Consider the following 17,855-nt stretch of genomic DNA (forward strand, 5'->3'; position numbering starts at 1 on the left):
CACACACACATGCAGACAGCCACACACACACACACACACACATATACACACACACACACACACACTCCTAATGACAGACAGAAGCTTCGTTTTACACATGTTTTACTTATGTATTTATGCATTCTGCTCCCCTGAATAATCTATTGAGGTTGGATTGTTGTTGTTATTTTTATGCAATATGAAAAATAACATTGGATACAGAAGTATACAATGGGAGTCATTGGTACATTTATATCAGGGAGGAAACGACAATAGTCACAATAGTGACAATAGTGTAAACAATACTATTTGTTTGTGGCACGGTTTTGGTGTGAACGGGCTTGTCTGGGAGTGTGTGTGGGCGTCGAGACAAAGCGGGAATCAGTAAAAGGCCCATCATTATAAGGTGGTAGTCATAATCTTCTTCTATGCCATGCGTATGGGTTAGGGTTGATTGATAGGATAATGGACGCCAGTAGGGTAACGATGGTAATCTGTCCTCACCTCTTTCTATCTATGTATTTCTTTCCCCTCTTCCTGCTGGTGAGATGTGGAAGCATTATCCCCATCCACCTCTTTGTGACTCTCTCTCTTTGTCCTTAATACTTTCCTCACTCCTGACTCTCTCTCAATTGTTCCTCCCTCTCTCTGTATTTCATCCTCCTCCCCTCTTTCTAGCAACCCCCCCTCCCCGCCCCCGTCCTCCTCACAGTAATCTCCCCCCCTGCCTCCCTCCCCCACACCTCCTCCTCCTCCTCCCCCCTGTCTCTGTCAGGTTAATACTGTCTGTGAGATAGCCACACTCCCAGCTCCCTGCATGCAGTAGTCTTGAGGCGAGACGGAGACCAAAACGCTCCTGATCCATCTCCCTCGCCTTCTAAAACCCCCTTGTCCCCAACCTGTAATAGCACTGGAAGCTTGATGTCTCATAATGCACAAAGTCCTCGCAATCCCCTTAGTATGCCGTGTCTGTCCCCTCCTCTGTTTACAGTTCAAGCAATAACCAGGCCATAATGGAGAGAGATGGAGACAGATATCAACACTTATTTGCATTTATTAGGCCCGCCATTATAGGAACTCGGGCTTCCTGTTTACCTGATCATTTTTTTTTGCCACACTGGGTTTATGGATGTATTCACCGCTATCTCCTTGTTCCCCTCCTCTGTCGGCTCACAAAATGAAGTGGCTTATAAAAACTACGGCTGCTAGAGTTCTTGTCATGTTGAACAGGCACTATATTACGGGGCTGAAGTGAGTGTAGATTTAAGAGGTTTATCTGCTGCGCGTGTGTGTGTGTGTGTGTGTGTGTGTGTGTGTGTGTGTTTGTGTGTACATGACTTTTAGGGTGTGTATCTGTGTATCTGCATGCAAAAAACATGCGTGAATGTGTATGTGTGAGTCAGGGACCGAGAATTATTCAACTTTAACATTTAAAAATGTTCAAAAGCTTGTAGCATATTATTCACTGTTACTCATTAAAACCACTTAATACCATATGCCAGTTCAGAGCATTGAACGCTCCAGCACACATTACTGCCCATTGTTTTGAATCATCATCTCAGTTAAATATGGCTAATGCTAAATTATGATACAATGGAGCTTCAATGCCGCGCAATTACCAGTTAGCAGTTAGCCTATCTACTCTCTAGAAGAGGACATATTTTTAATTTTTAATTTTAGTTCGCCATTATTTAACCAGGTAGGCCAGTTGAGAACAAGTTCTCATTTACAACTGCGACCTGGCCAAGATAAAGCAACGCAGTGCGACACAAACAACAACACAGAGTTACACATGGAATAAACAAATGTACTGTCAGAAGCACAATAGAGAAAGTCTATATACAGTGTGTGCAAATGGCGTGATGAGGTAAGGCAATAAATAGGACAAAGTAGCGAAGTAATTACAATTTAGCAAATTAAGTGATAGATGTGCAGATGATGATGATGATGTGCAAGTAGAAATACTGGTGTGCAAAAGAGCAAAGAAGTAAATAAAAACAATATGGGGGTGAGGTAGGTAGATTGGATGGGCTATTTACAGATGGGCTGTGTACAGCTGCAGCGATCGGTAAGCTGCTCAGATAGCTGATGCTTAAAGTTAGTGAGGGAGATATAAGTCTCCAACTTCAGCGATTTTTGCAATTCTTTCCAGTCATTGGCAGCAGAGAACTGGAAGGAAAGGCAGCCAAAGGTGGTGTTGGCTTTGGGTTGACCAGTGAGATATACCTGCTGGAGCGTGTGCTACGGGTGGGAGTTGTTATTGTGACCAGTGAGCTGTAGTAAGGCGGAGCTTTACCGAGCAAAGCTGTATAGATGCCCTGTAGCCAGTGGGTCTGGCGACGAATATGTAGCGAGGGCCAGCCAACGAGAGCATACAGGTCGCAGTGGTGGGTGGAGTGTTACAGATACCAATGGTGAACCTCAGAACATCCTCACATGAAGACAAATCCAGACGTTTTAATCCTGTCTGGCCTTCCCATGTCACTCTAGGGAAGAAATAATATGCCTATCATTCTTTAAGGAGCGTCCCAACCCGTACCCCCCCGCCCGCCACACAAATATCCATACAAGCGTGGAGGCTCTTCTGTCAACAGGCAGAAGAAGAATGCCCGAACCCCCGGCCTTTGAGCACAACCAGGAGTCCCTTTGTATAGTGAGGTTTTTGTGGCCGATTTTCCAGACTCAAGGGTAACACTAAAGCATGTAAAAGAGAGAGACAGCTGCAGTCAAATAAGCTCTTTGAAGAACTACATCAAACGGGCAAATCATCTCCCAGCTATTGGGCGGATTGCAGCGGTACAGGGAGGACGTGGTGGCGAGGGGCGATGCTTTGTGGTTGGTCTGCTGCGTGTGTCTGTGGTAGTGTGGCCGAGTGGATGTGCTGAGGGGGGGGGGTTCTCCATTGTCTCTACCTCCCTCTGTCTGTCTCCATCGCTTGCTCTCTCTATCTCGCTCTCTTATCTTTCTCTCTCTCTTTGTCTAGCTCCTCTCCTGCTAGGGGTTATACGGACACGTTATATATATATATATATATGTTAAAGGATAATACATTAGAAGATTCTGCCCAATCCCCCTCTCCTTCCCCCTTCAACAACTATCACCACCACCACGACAGGGAAACCTGTTCCGCCACACGCCTCTGGGCCGCGTGCCGCCAAGCAGAGCCGTCACCACCACACTGCGCTGGCTGACAGCTCCCCAATCCTAATGAAGCATTATTAAATCCAGTTCAAAACACTGTATCACAGGGAGAAGAAAGGCAGACACACACAGAAAGTCCCGCAAAGACTCCCTGCCTCCCTGCCTGGGAGATAACTCCCACCCTCCTCTCTTTGTTGGCCATCCTCTCCTCTCTGCCTGTTTTGTACTATATATTCTCTGTTCGGGTTCTTGTAGTTCAGGGTTGTGTTCTCCTCCTGCTCCCCACTACCTACTACCATGTCTTCTTCTTCAACTAAAGGGAATGTTTCAGCATTGTGTTAGTCTTTTCCTTTACTACCTGTATTCCTCTTGTTATTATCCCAAGCCTAACCTTGCTGGTGTCTACCACTTCAGTACCGCCTTGTGGCTCAGGGAGACAAGCTAATTGGCAGTGAGGAGCATTCTAATTTAGAAGGTAGCTCGGTGACTTTTCATCTTCCTACTTCTCCGGCCTTTCAAATGATAATAATGCGGAAAATGCAGGCAGGAGGTCCCTGAAGTTGTTTTCTGACACGTTCTGCTTGTTACACCGGTCACATTCACCCAGGCAATTTGCCTCCTTGTCTGAGTCTGAGAGGAAAGCTTATCTGTGCTAACGTCGCCGCAGTGGGTGCAGTGGCGACGCTCCGAAACAGGACGGATCCGTTAGCATTGAAATCAACGCGACCCCCTCTGTTCTTCCTTGCTCTTCCGTCCGTGCCTGTCAAGGTGCCTGCTACGGCGAAGGAGAAAAACCCTCAGACTATTATTATTATTGAATGGGTCCGAGAAGCAACGAGGAGAATTCTGTTGACTGTCACAAAGAAAACAGCGGCACTCTGGGAAGTGGCAAGGACGAGCCGTTGGCTGCAGGCTGAAGGCGGTGGCTTAACACGTATTATTTCACGGTGGCCCATAAACCCGGGTGACAATTGCTAGGCAAACCATGTCCTCCTACTGTGTTTTCATCCTCCATGGTGTCACCTAACAAACAATGGTACATCAAAGACAGTGTGGTTCTGTGGGTTCTGTGAGGATATATTGAATATGGACGAAGGGGAAACAAACCGATGTTGGCATAATTCCTTCACTACAGTTGGTAGTGGTGTCGATTGCTTTCATGGTTGAAGGATTTCAAATGGCTGAGTATCCGTTTCAGACACAGACGTGTGTCAATGCCTCAGTTGAATTTGTATTGATAATCCATACATGAAATACTAAATAAAGTCTTCCCTCATTGATAGAGCATGGCGATTCCCAGGGCCACACATACATAAAACGGATGCTCGCATGGCGGTTAGTCGCTGTGGATAAAAACAGCATATATTGTTACTGACCTTTTTGGTTTGCTGTACATTTTATTTGTTTACCTTTATTTAACTAGGCAAGTCAGTTAAGAACAAATTCTTATTTTCAATGATGACCTAGGAACAGTGGGTAACTGCCTCTTCAGGGGCAGAACGACAGATTTGTACCTTGTCAGCTCGTGGGTTTGAACTTGCAACCTTCCGATTACTAGTCCAACACTCTAACCACTAGGCTACCCTGCCGCCCCACATCTTCTTTTTGTTAGTCAAATCGTTAGTCATTTCATGACCCATGTTTTTAGCTCATAATAATTTGGCTAGTCTTTCTGAGGTGAGAGCAATACCGAGATGGATTTTATGCGGGAGTGTAATGGTGCAGTGTTCTGGGCCTGCATCTACAGTAGAAGACCTTTGCTCATCTTTTGCTTCATATTCACTGTCACCAGTTGTCCAGCTCCATTTGCAGTATTGCATTGAAATCAAACTGAAACAAAGACACATTCCTTAGCGATCTTGTGTCAAGATGTGCGAGAGATGCGTGTGTTGCTTTGATACTTCTCTTCGCCAGCCTCTCCTAGCCTGACGACTCACACTAAATTCTACTGCTGCTTTGTTGTTCACTACATACGTTAGTCTGAGACTGCCATCATTGAAGTATTTTGTGTGAGGAGGGGCACTAGGGGCGTAGTATAAAACAAAGTCATCAGTGATTGGATCGTCTCTAACCAATTGGAGTATAAAAGCCCATGGCGAATTTTCAAAACGCTGCTTTACCCACTTGTGTCCCACTTGTGTCCCAAATGTGTTCGGATTCGGTGAAGGATCTGGGAGGTACCGAGACGTCCGTGGGCGTGGCGTAGCGTTTGGCTGGAGCAAGGAGTCTGGGTAGCTCGATCCTAGACTCTCATTAAGGCGACGCGCATGCTACCTACCTAGTTATGTACCCCTAAGATCAAACTAAAGAAATGGAGCAGTCTTCTGAGACAAACATGGTCTGAAATACAGGAATAAGACTTTCTATTTTGGGGATAGGGGAGATAAAACAAAGAGTATGCTGGAAGGATTGTTGGATTAATATACCGTAGCACCCGTCCTGAAATGAAATTCATAGACAAAGCGCCGTAACAAAAGGTGGATTTTGGACACAGATAAACATTATTCCAAATGTGGCGGTGCATAGGAAATGAGAGACTCAGAGCTTGTCGGAGGAACCCCGCTCCTCCGGGGTCTCGCGCTCTGGGAGTGTTTGTTATAATGCCCGCTATAAATATGTATTGGGGGAGTGAAAAAAAAAACACTGATTGTAATCTCATGGCGCTCCATCGTCGAGATTATGAGATACCAAAATATCTGTCTCAGACGCTAAATTAGAAGTTCCACCCACTCATATGGACAGAATAAGCCTCTCCGGAGTGGCAGGGCTGTTTAATAAGGGGTTGGAAACAAAGTTCTCTAGAGGGAAAATGTCTCTCTATTTTTCAGAAAGGTAAATATTCAGGGGGTCCACTCAGCTGCCAGTAGAAGAGCATGCTGAAGCATAGCAATTGAGATTGTATTGTGAATGCAAAGCATCCTTCTATTGGCCCTTCAGAAAATTAATGCAACTTGTTTGTACAGCCAGCCAGCTGTGACCGCCCGTGAATCCTTAGTCAGGGCTGTCAAGTAGTTCTTCAGTCTAGAGTTACACATCCACGGCACTTTTTCCATTTGCACTCGAATAGGTTGACACTCTGATGTAAAAAGGTGGCATGTGGCAATTTTGTACTTAAACTGCTTTGGAATTTGCTTTCATTGTTGTTTTACTTATGGTAGAAACTCTAGCTTCCTGGCCTTCTTTAATGCACCAGTTGGATCAGTTGGATCTTCAACCAACGTTTCAGTCAATAATTGACCTTCATCAGGTTTCACATGATGTAGGCTAGTCGTGACAGTAAAGTCAAGTGTTCCTGTTAAACCCATACACAATCCTGCAATACACACACAAACCCTAAAATACCTCTGTCTTCTCCCTCCCTGTAGCCCTGAAGGATCCATGCAGCGAGGTGATCTGCAGTTACGGCAGCACCTGCATCCAGTCATCGGACGGCCTGTCGGCCAAGTGCATGTGCCCGCTGAGCTGCGAAGGCAAGCCCGAGCAGGTGATGTGTGGCAGCGATGGCCAGGACTACCGCAACGAGTGTGAGCTCCACAAGCAGGCCTGCCATACCAAGAAGAACATCCGCCTTCAGCGCCAGGGATCCTGCAGTGAGTCCCCTCATATACTTTTCCTCTACCCTTTCTCTTTCGCTCTCTTTTTTTCTTTCTTTCTTTCTTTCTTTCTTTCTTTCTTTCTTTCTTTCTTTCTTTCTTTCTTTCTTTCTTTCCTCTCTCTCGCTCTGGGGTTTCACTGTCTTCTTTCTCTCTGACATCGTGTTACTGGTTTTCTCATTCTGTGCAGTTTTTTCTTCATGCAATCTCTTCCTGTGGTGTGGATTATTCACTGTTGACAAACAAAGCCAATTGTTTTTTAGAGCTGGCCAGTTCAAGGCGGTTGTTTTGTCTGCGTTTTCTCCTGAGAACTTTTGATTATGAGGTAAGGGGGAAAGGGAAAGAGCCAGACAAAATAGCTTCCCAAAAGTGACGGGAGACTGAGAGGCTACAAAAGGGAAGGGAGATGAATGCCCAGGCCCCGAGAGGATGGCTGTAATATATCTAACCCGGTAAGACCGGGCTCCATGTCGCCATACCCCTGGGGGGAGGCTGGGTTCTCAGGAGAGCTGGCCCGGCGGACCCTGAATCTTCCTGAGTGATTCTGACCAAGCCTTTGCTGTCTCAACTGGCTCGCCTCTGAAGCTAAGCAGGATCGGTCCTGGTCGGTCCCTGGATGGGAGACCAGAGGAAGTGCTGGAAGTGGTGTTGGAGGTCCATTAGGGGGCACACTTCCCTCTGGTCTAAGGAGATCCCAATGCCGCAGGGCAGTGAAGGGGACATTGCCTTGCATAGGTTGCCGTTAAAACGGGTGTCCTGACTCTCTGTGGTCACCATAGATCCCATGGCTCTTATCATAAGAGTAGGGGTGTTTACCCTGGTGTCCTGACTAAGTTCCCAATCTGGCTCTCATACCATCAGGTCACCTAATCATCCCCAGCTTCCAATTGGCTCACTCATCCCCTCTCCTCCCCCTGTAACTCTTCCCCAGGTCATTGCTGTAAAAGAGAATATGTTCTCAGTCATCTTAGCTGGTAAATAAAATATACAGCTGGGGCTAGGCTAACCAGAGCCTTTACTGTCTGTATGTCTGATACCTCATCAGGGGGGCTCGACTGCGGAGGGCAGGACTCCTGGAAGCCGTTTTGGTGTCTTAATGGGAGGTAGTGTTTTTTTGCAAGGGGGATAATGGCTGGGCTTGTGTGGTATCATTGCGTTACTGGCTTCGGGCACTTTTTGGAATACGATAAAACCCCTCAATTGGTTGCAGTCCCACGTTTTAAATCCTCCTGTGTGAGCGATTCCATTGTGCTAATATACACAATCCCTGACCTTGGCAATGGCGTTGCTGGCAATTGGCCCTGTTGTTGTCTCGCCTGCCCAGCCCAGGCCGTCAAAGCCAAGCTTCCCTTCTATGTGTTCCTGTTGTCGCCATTTGTTTTCCGAGCCAAGGCCTTGGAAACCATTTCTCCCTTCTTTTTCCTCCCTTCCTCTCCCTGACCCTTTCTTCTCTACACATTTGGTCTCATCCTCCTCGCTGGTGTTTCAAATGACTCGCTCGCAGCCTGGCAGTATTTTAATGCAACGCAGCAGTACATAAATCTTCTGTGTCCCCTCGCTCTGAAGAAGAGAAGTGGAATGAGATGGGACGAAGCTGCAGCAGCTAGCGGCTCCTATTTCAATAAGCTTCTCCCCAGTTCCTTTATGATTACAGCTGATATGGCCACCAGCGTCAGCCGTCAGCCTGACTTCCCCCAGAGAGGAGTGCAACGAGGCCCAATCAAAAATAAACTTTCTCCATCTATTTGGAGCCTGTCGTCCTCTCAGATCCATGGCCTTCCCAGCTTTCCACTCAGCCTCTCCAGGGCAACCTGTGTTGATAGCAGGTGTCGTGTCTTTGGCTATGTCGGATTAAGTGATATGACATGCTATTCTATAAAATCCTTTCTCCGTAATTAATATTACCTGATTGAGCTAATCATGTAAATGTAATTAACTAGAGAGTAAGGGCACCACAAAATAATATTTATAGAGCTGTAATAAACGAATAAACTCTTGATGCACAATGAATTATACATTGATTAGAAATTACGTCATAAAGGAAAACGTCCCTAGCGGGCGGAACAGATATGACAGCTGGTTACACAAAAGAAAAGGGTCTGGGTTTGAGTGAAAGAGCGGGAAGACTGAGAGATTAAATTACCGCCCATTTGGAAAAGGAAAATGCAATAAATATTTACTCTGAGCTGCGCTTCGATAGGTTGGTGGTAGATGGAAGGCCGTGTTTCCCAACCGAGTCCTTTGTCCTTTGAAGAATGTTTCTGGTGGTCAATTGGATACGTTGTAGTAACGTCGTTGTGTGGTAGATGGGATACTCTGTCTGCGTTTGAAGCTGCTGTTGCTAACTCAACGGCTAGGAGGTATCACTTCTGTAGTGAATAAGAGTTCAAAGTTCATACCATTATCAACCAAAGCTCACGCTGAGGTTGGCTTAGTTCTGTAGTTGACATGTTAGTCCTTTTAACGCAGAGGCTGCAGACCTCACGTACTTGGAACAGCAGGTTACATTTTCGTCAAGGCTTTATATAGTGGAGCGAGAAGGGTGTGTCTGAAAAGTTTTATAACCCATGTTTCTTCACAGGGGCGGGCCACTGATTGAGCAGAGCTCTAACCTTATGAAAACCCAAATCTCTCATTTGGAAGCTAAAATTACATTTAATCTCTTCACCAATAATTTCATATTCAAACATTTAAATTGAACAACAATTCCACGTGACTCCGATAACTACAATGTGCAGACTTTCCACTGTAGAGTTTATGTAATCCTATCATTGATGAGAATGTCCCAGATGACAACCGAACTGACATCATATACATCATAAGTACCACCGCATATGTTCAATTGGTCGGATTACCAGAATATAGCTAATTTCCCCCCACCTTCTGATGATCCCAGAATCTCTATGTTAACCAAGGGGTTTGGCATATCCCCGGTGATGGATAACCGTGTCCTACCAACTAACCTCTTTCTCTCTCATTCTCTTTCTCTCTCTTTCTTTCTCTCTCTTTCTTTCTATCTCCCCCGATCTCTCTCCCCTGTCCATAGACCCATGTAAAGGCCTCGAGAACAACCTGAACGTTGCATGCCGGGTAGAACCGCGCACCCACCAGCCCCTGAATATCCCCCGCCCGGAGTCCTGCCCTGCCGTCAATGAGCCACTGTGTGCCAGCGATGGGCAGACGTACGAGAGTGAGTGCCATATGAAGCGGACGGGCATGCAGAAGGGCATTGAACTCAAGAAGATCCACCCGGGCCGCTGCAAGAAACAAGGTGAGTTGGCACATTCACACACACACACACACACACACACACACACACACACACACACACACACACACACACACACACACACACCCCACTGCCTTGACGGATAGATAACTAACCATGTTCTGTTAGGGCTCTGTTGTTACATGCGTGATACCAGACGGTTGGCAAAGGGGCTATTAAAACAGAGGTCTTAGGCCACACCAAGTCTGTAGTGCCAGGTTTACTGCAGATGACAAATGTTCCTGTTGCGTGAAAGGGGCTTCAATAGGCCACCACCTCCACTGCATCTGTAGCTTTTCCCCTCTCACCTCATCTTCACACATCTGAGACTCCCCATAGAGTTAAAGAAAGAGGCTCATGGTGTGATACACTCTATTACAGACTCTCCTTCTGCCCTTATATTTTGTGGTCAAGCTTGAGTAGAGATATAGGCCGCTAGTACGCGACTACATTGGGGACTTGAATGTCTCAGGAGAAACGTTAGCACTGTGTATGAGTTAGTCTGGATCGAGTTAAAAGTAACCCATTCTCTATCTGCCTTTTACTGAGGTAAAATGGATGGGTGTGGTAATGACGTTTTTGTTTTTCAAGGTTTTGATATGGAGAGAATAATTTCATTTGAAATGCAGATCCATGAAATCAGGTTCTTTATTGCGTTTAGGCGAGAACGGGGGTTTGTCTTGTAACATGACATACATACAATACATCCCTCTAATGTTCGACACTCAGATAAGGCAGCGCCGTAATTAAGTTTCAGTGTAGCGTGACCGCTTTACGAGAAAGAGAGGAATGGCTCCAATTTGAATTACTGTACAAATTTTATCCCCTGATCGGGAACGTAGTACATTTGAAAGCTCTGAACGGGTCTTGACCTCCCGGAGAGAACGTTTTGTAGACGATTGCCTCGATTTGTCGGCTGATTTGCTGTGTTAGCCTTATTTTCAGTCACATGTCAAGTCACATTTGATTAACAAAAAACAACGTTATCACAACATCGCAGCACACATTACAGAGGAACATTACAAATTCTCAACAAGAACTAGAACAACTAAAATGTCCCCTCGTCTGTTTTGCAGAGGAGTGCAGGGAGGAGTGCAAGTTCAACGGCGTGTGCCAGGTGGAGCGTCTGGGCATGCGCTGCTCCTGCGAGCCCATCCAGTGCGATGGCACCTACAAGCCGCTGTGCGGCAAGGATGGCCATACCTACATCAATGACTGCGAGCGCCGGCGGGCTGAGTGCCAGGCCAAGGCCCATATTCCTGTCAAGCAGCAAGGCCCGTGTGGTGAGTCGGGACCCGTAGGAAGAGAAAGGGGGAGTAGCCTTTGGTCCTCTCCCTCTCTCTCCCTCTTGTTGACTCCTCCTCCCACAGTGTTTTTGAAACGTCCTCCTGTCCTGTGTAAGTACTGTGTGTGTGTGTTGGATCTCTGTCTGTCTCTTGACGTGTCAGTAATCTGTGATGGGAGGGGAAAAAGCTAACAGACAGGAATTTACCGTGACCACCACTTTTCCCTTCACCCCCATCCACCTCATCCCCGTCACGCTCCGCCATCACATGTGACACATGAAACACAACGGCCTTCATGTTTCATTCATGTCCTCCTACCCTCTGGTAGTGCCAGTCTTCCACTTCAATGGGTCTACCTCTCTCTCTCTCTCTCTCTCTCTCTCTCTCTCTATACATAACACACACAACGTTTTGTCGCTCGCCTGTCTTTGTCTCTGTCTGTCTCTTTTTTGTCTGTGTGGCTTCCTTTTTAAACAGGTATTCTTTCTGTTTCAGTGCGTCTCAGTCTGTCTGTCTTTGTCCGTGTGACGTCTGCCGCTGTTCGGGACACAGCACTCGCTGCAGCACAACCTTTGACCCCTCTGGTGGACAGTTGGGAGGGGTCAGACTCCTCCAATTGGACTAAACATGGGGGTGGTGGGATGGTTGTCTTGTCTTCCTCCCCTGTCTCTCTCTCTCTCTCTCTCTCTCTCTCTCTCTCTCTCTCTCTCTCTCTCCCTCTCTTGAACTAGCTACAGTATCTCTCTGAAATTGAGTAGTAGGTTCTCTCCCAACACTCCAAACTGCTGCTCTTGTCTCTCCTCCTCTGTGCACTCTCCATGCAGCCCTGCTGTGTTTGCGGGGGGAAGAAAGCATCCGTCCGTGAGGTTTGGGAGCTCTTCTTCCCAGCGCTGTGTTTTGTCTTGTCTTGTGTCAACCCCTTTCCCATTGCCCAACCCCCTTATCCCTCAACCCAAAATCTATATTGGTACCCTTATACCCCAGCATGGCAGACTGCATGTGGACACTCCTAACCCCTGCCCAATGCGCCACCCCTCCCTTGCCACCTGGGCACTGACATTTGTCATGCCATGCCCAGTGTCTACTGACTAGGTCTCTCAACTTTATATAATCTAAGGCAGTGTTTCTTAATCCTGGTCCAAGGGACCAGTTATTGTTTTCGCCCTAGCATTACACACCTGGTCCCACGAATCAACTCTTCATCAATCCTTTGATTAGTGGAATCAGGTGTTTAGCGCTAAGGCAAAAACTAAAACGTTTAGAGTTAGAACAGCAGTGGGCAAACATACCCCAGCCAAGGCCATCCGGCGTGGGTGCATGTTTTTGCTCCCGCCAAGCAGTAACGCATATGATTCAGCACATCAAAGCATCGATCGAAGACTACGATTAGTCAATTTTGTAGAGTTCCGGTGTGTTCCTGTTTGGCCGGAGTACAATCCTGCGCACGCAATGGCCGTTGCGGAGTATAGATAGCCTACCCCCGATGAAGAGTGGCTGTCCTCGACAGACAAGCTCAGCCACAAGCGTTCTGTAGCAACGTTCCTCTGGTTCTTCTTAGACAGATATCTCTGTCTCGTCTCACTCGGGTTGCTTATCTGAATACTAAGTTGTATTCGTCTCCGCTAGGTGACGTCAGAAGCATCGCTCCACAGTATCACGGTGCAACTCATTAGCATTGTTTTCTAGTCTCTTCCCCCGTCTTTTTGCCACGCATAAATTAACAAGCGAAATGTCCGGGTGCTTATGTGTTTTTTCTTTTGTTTTTCATTATTTTCGACAAAGTAAACTGTCACAGTCCTTTTCGGCGGGTTTTAGCCGGTGGCAAGTTACAGTGTTTTTTAATGTGTTTCTATTGACATTTGCATATTTAGCCAAACAGCTCGCTCGACTATTTAATTAAACATCAAAAGGAGAGGAGCAAGGTGCCCACCGAGGCTGTTGGTTTAGTGTGGGTGACGACGGGTCTGTGTTCCTACCTTTGGACACCTGCACACGGTTTGATGCTTAATTACTGTGTTTCTTCGTCTTCTCGTCTCTCTATCTCTCCTCCCGACCCTCTCTTACTTCTCCTCTTCTCCTAATTCGCAAGTCGTTCTTGCTCTGTGCGTCTGAATGGCCGGGTGTGGATTAGATAGAGACCCCAGCACTGCTAGTCTCCTTTCCGCTAGTTTTAAGGAGTCAATGCCCTGATAAGGTCCACTGGCAGGTGCGTGTGCGTGCGCGAGTGAGGCTTTGGGTGTGTGTGCATGTGTGTGTATATTTGGCTGTGTGTGTGCAAGCTTGTGTGCAATTTTGATTTTGTTTGGTTGTGTGTGCCAGAGCTGTTTGTATGTGACGGTGTGTGTGTCTGTGTGTTTAGATGGCCTCTTTGTCATGACGTGGTCAATAGCACGAGCGGAGCACAAGTTACAGTTACGGCCGTGCACCCTGCGACACTCTTTCACCACTGTGACAGTGGCAGCCATTGTTTTCTCACTGTACTTTCTTCCTAACAACAACACTACACAAAGAACGTGGTTGTGGCATGCTAACTGGGCCTCCCTTGCCCACTGCAATGGCACATCCCAAATACACCAGCATTTTAGAGTGACCAAAAGCAGAGGTACGCACACACCCGCCCACCCACCCACCCACACATACACACACCCACACACATACACCCACACACATACACACACCCTTCAAACTACTGAAGACGAGAGGGACCCTGCTGTCTTGTACCATTCTATAGTCCTCCTATCCAGCTGCTGTCCTGGCATTCCTGCTGTGTGCAGAGTCTTCTCCATGCACCCCCATAAGCTTAAGTGGTTCAGCCCTTCATCGTGTGCCGCCTGGCATTAGCCAGCCTTTTGTCACTTCCCCATGGCTCTTAGAGCTTCAACCAAGAGGTGGATAGGGAGCGAAAGACTGGGATGATGGGGTGTCATGGCTGTCACTACCCCCACCACCCCCCAGATGCACACACACACACACAAACACACACACACACACACACACACACACACACACACACACACACACACACACACACACACACACACACACACATTTGGTGAGACACAGTGCTAGTTTATAGATCAATCATGCCACAAGCCATCAGGAGGGCTGAAAATCTCCAGATATGAGCCTGTAAATCTCAGTCACCTGCGGTGAGTGTGGTGACAACCCCCTCATGTGACTGTCGTCCGCCGTTTCACTCTCCATGTCCCTAAAGGGCCACTTGTCCCCTATGGGGGGGACACAGACTAGCCTAATCATACAGACACCAGTGTCGGCCATGCTGAGAAAGACAATGCTGCCCTATTTGATTAATAACCTATATGGTCTTATATTGAGTTCCACAGGAATGTGTTCGAGGTCAGTCTCTCATGAGATGGTCACTATATAAGGGGCTAAAAAGGAATAGTGGTGGATTGCGAGAGGCCAATTCTTAGCATTACTAGGATGCTCAGCTGAAAAACGAAGTCAAAGTGGTTTAAGATGCCTCTCGTTTGACCCTGAGAGCTGGAAGGAAGCTTTCACTCCTGTGAGACATGGACATATAAAATGGTACAGAGGTTCACAGACAGACAGGCCGGCAGACACACACACACACACACACACACACACACACACACACACACACACACACACACACACACACACACACACATACAGTGAAGTACTTAGTTAGATAGTTAGATAAATGGTATGAATGCCATTTAAGAGCGGTGCGAGATTGTTTGTGTGTGTCTGTGTTTGTGTGTGTGTGCATAGGTGTGTGTGCATATGTGTGTGTGTGTGTGCAAATGTGTGTGTGCATATGTGTGTGTGTGCGTGCACACGTTCACACACGCAGTTTTCCCCTGGAGGTTAACAGAAAATCACTCAGCTGGAGAGACATTGTCATTGACAAAGAGCCTCTGCAGAAGAGGAGAAATTGGGGTGAAAAAAACTGAAACGTGCGCCTTAGGTGACAAGTCTCTCCGGTGAATATTTATAATTTGCATGTTTATTTGATTAGCATCTCTGCTGCTGTGCGACGACACAAGTCACTGGCTTTGATTATACTCATAAACAATAATAGGTTGAGTACCCATTGAACCCAGAGAGGACCTCCAGTGATGTTTGGTAATGAATCTAATTAATGGACTTGCTCTGGGAGTTACAGTGCATTCAGAATGTATTCACACCCCTTGACTTTTTCTACATTTTGTTGTGTTACAAAGTCAGATTAAAATGGATTTAATTGTCATGTTTTGTCAACGGTCCACACAAAATACTCTGATGTCAAAGTGGCAAAAAATAAATAAATAAATACAAATAAAACACTAATATTTCTTGATTAGATAAGTAATCAACCCCCTGAGTCAATACATGTTTGAATCCCCTTTGGCAGCGATTACAGCTGTGAGTCTTTCTGGGTAATTCTCTAAGAGCTTTAAACACCTGGAGTGTGCAACATTTGCCCATTATTCTTTTCAAAATGATTCAAGTTCTGTCAAATTAGTTTTTGACTAGGAAATCATTTTAAAGATTTTCCATAGATTTTCAAGCAGATTTAAGTCAAAACTGTAACTCGGCCACTCAGGAACATGTATTGTCTTCTTGGTAAGAAACTCCAGTGGCCTTGTGTTGTAGGTTATTGTGCTGCTGAAAGGTGAATTCATCTCCCAGTGTCTGGTGTAAAGTAGACTGAACCAGGTTTTCCTCTATGATTTTGCCTGTGCTTAGCTCTATTAAATTTTCTTTTTTATCCCGAAAAACTCCCAAGTCCTTAACAATTACAAGCATACCCATAACATGATGAAAATATGTTTTTTTTTGCAGTATTACTTTAGTACCTTGTTGCAAACAGGATGTATGTTTTGGAATATTTGTATTCTGTACAGGCTTCCTTCTTTTCCCTCTGTCAATTAGGTTGGTATTGTGGAGTAACTACAATGTTGTTGATCCATCCTCAGTTTTACAGCCATTAAACTCTGTATTTGTCACAATTGGCCTCATGTTCAAATCCCTGAGCGGTTTCCTGCCTCTCCGGCAACTGAATTAGGAAGGAAGGACGTCTATCTTTTTAGTGACTGGGTGCATTGATCATCATCCAAAGTGTAATTAATAACTTCCCCATGATCAAATGAATATTACATGTATGTTTATTTTTATTTTTACCCATCTACCAATAGGTGCCCTTCTTTGTGAGGCATTGGAAAACATCCGTGGTGTTGGTGGTTGAATCTGTTTTAAATTCACTGAGGGACCGTACAGATCATTGTGTGTGGTACAGAGATGAGGTAGTTATTCAAAGGTAGCAACTTATTTTGTGAGTTGTTCAGCAAATGTTTACTCCTAAAGTTATGTAGGCTTGCCATAACAAAGGAGTTGAATACTTATTGACTCAAAACATTTCTGCTTTTCATTTTTAATGAATTTGTAAAAATTGAGAGAAGCATTGGGTATTGTGTGTAGGCCAGTGACATAAAATCTACATTTAATACATTTTCAATTCAGGCTGTAACACAACAAAAATGTGGAAAAATTCAAGGGGTGTGAATACCTTCTGAAGGCCCTGTAGGTTGGTGGTGTTAAGGATTATAGCGGCCCATACCGATTGTGTGTGGTTTTGGTGTGTCAGTAGGAGTCGGTGGTGGCAGAGTCGCTGCAGTCACCAGGCCTTATGGGTACAGCAGGTTCTTCCTATGGCGAACCAACCCTTACCCCATCTGTTGCACCCCTCCTTGCTTCCTCCCTCTCTTCCTTTCCTACAGTGTATGTGTTGTGTGCTGCTGGTCAGTGCACCCGGACCAGGCCCACCATGCCAATGATGCCCATCTGCTGTTTGGTGGCCTGCCTTTAATTTTCCTCTCCTCCCCCTCTTCTCTCCTCTGTTCTCTGTAAGTATACACATGTCATGAGATGGAGGAGCTCATCTTTGTCTTTGTTCCCTCGCTGTTGTCTTTCTCTGCCCCCCACCCCCTCTCTCCCTCTGTTTGCTGTGTTTCACTTCATCTGTGTTCCCTGTGTCGTCTGATAGAAGAGACATCTATCAGATTTGGTGTTTGGGGTTTTAAATGTCAAGTGGAGGACTGTCCCCTTGCAGCCATTACTCTGTGATAAGTGCTCCGAAGCAGGGAAACACAGCTCGCGGGCCTTCGTTTTACCATATGCTAATATTGAGACTTTTCTCTCCCGTTCCTGGCACCTATTTTAATATGTTCCATAAAAGTTTTCACTGCTAGTGAGACATAGGGGGTGGCAGGCACTCCCCCTGCAGCACTGACAAAACTGGGTTAGGGCTCACCGCGGCATGTGCCGCTGTCTCTGCTTCCCATTGGCTGTTTCTACACAGTGGGCGGTGCCGGCAGCCACTTCTCCCTCACCGAATTGGCTACCTAGAGCGCAGGGATGGGTTTTCTTAGATTCTTATAGTGACATTGGGAGTAATCCAGAATTGGAGCAGGGAAGATTCCAATCTACATATGCATGAGTAGGGAGAAGCTCTACCGCATAAAATAATCTCCCTGCATTTACATCCATATGTACAGGCTTAAACCACAAACATTACCCACGCAAACAAGGCTAGGAATATGACACTCCATCTCTCCAGGCTTA

General features: G+C 46.2%; 1 protein-coding gene across 3 annotated transcripts in view; it reads left to right on the forward strand.

Annotated features, from left to right (window-relative positions):
- Positions 1 to 17,855, forward strand: part of LOC139416419 (agrin-like) — a 275,974-nt gene that overhangs the window by 183,430 nt on the left and 74,689 nt on the right. For all 3 annotated transcript variants that reach the window (XM_071165012.1, XM_071165013.1, XM_071165014.1), the window contains 3 exons: positions 6,486 to 6,710; positions 9,760 to 9,984; positions 11,058 to 11,264. In XM_071165012.1, coding sequence (XP_071021113.1) covers positions 6,486 to 6,710; positions 9,760 to 9,984; positions 11,058 to 11,264 — 657 coding nt within the window. The remainder of the gene's footprint in view (positions 1 to 6,485; positions 6,711 to 9,759; positions 9,985 to 11,057; positions 11,265 to 17,855) is intronic.

The sequence above is a fragment of the Oncorhynchus clarkii genome, chromosome 9 (genome assembly GCF_045791955.1).
Source record: "Oncorhynchus clarkii lewisi isolate Uvic-CL-2024 chromosome 9, UVic_Ocla_1.0, whole genome shotgun sequence".
Classification (NCBI taxonomy): domain Eukaryota; kingdom Metazoa; phylum Chordata; class Actinopteri; order Salmoniformes; family Salmonidae; genus Oncorhynchus; species Oncorhynchus clarkii.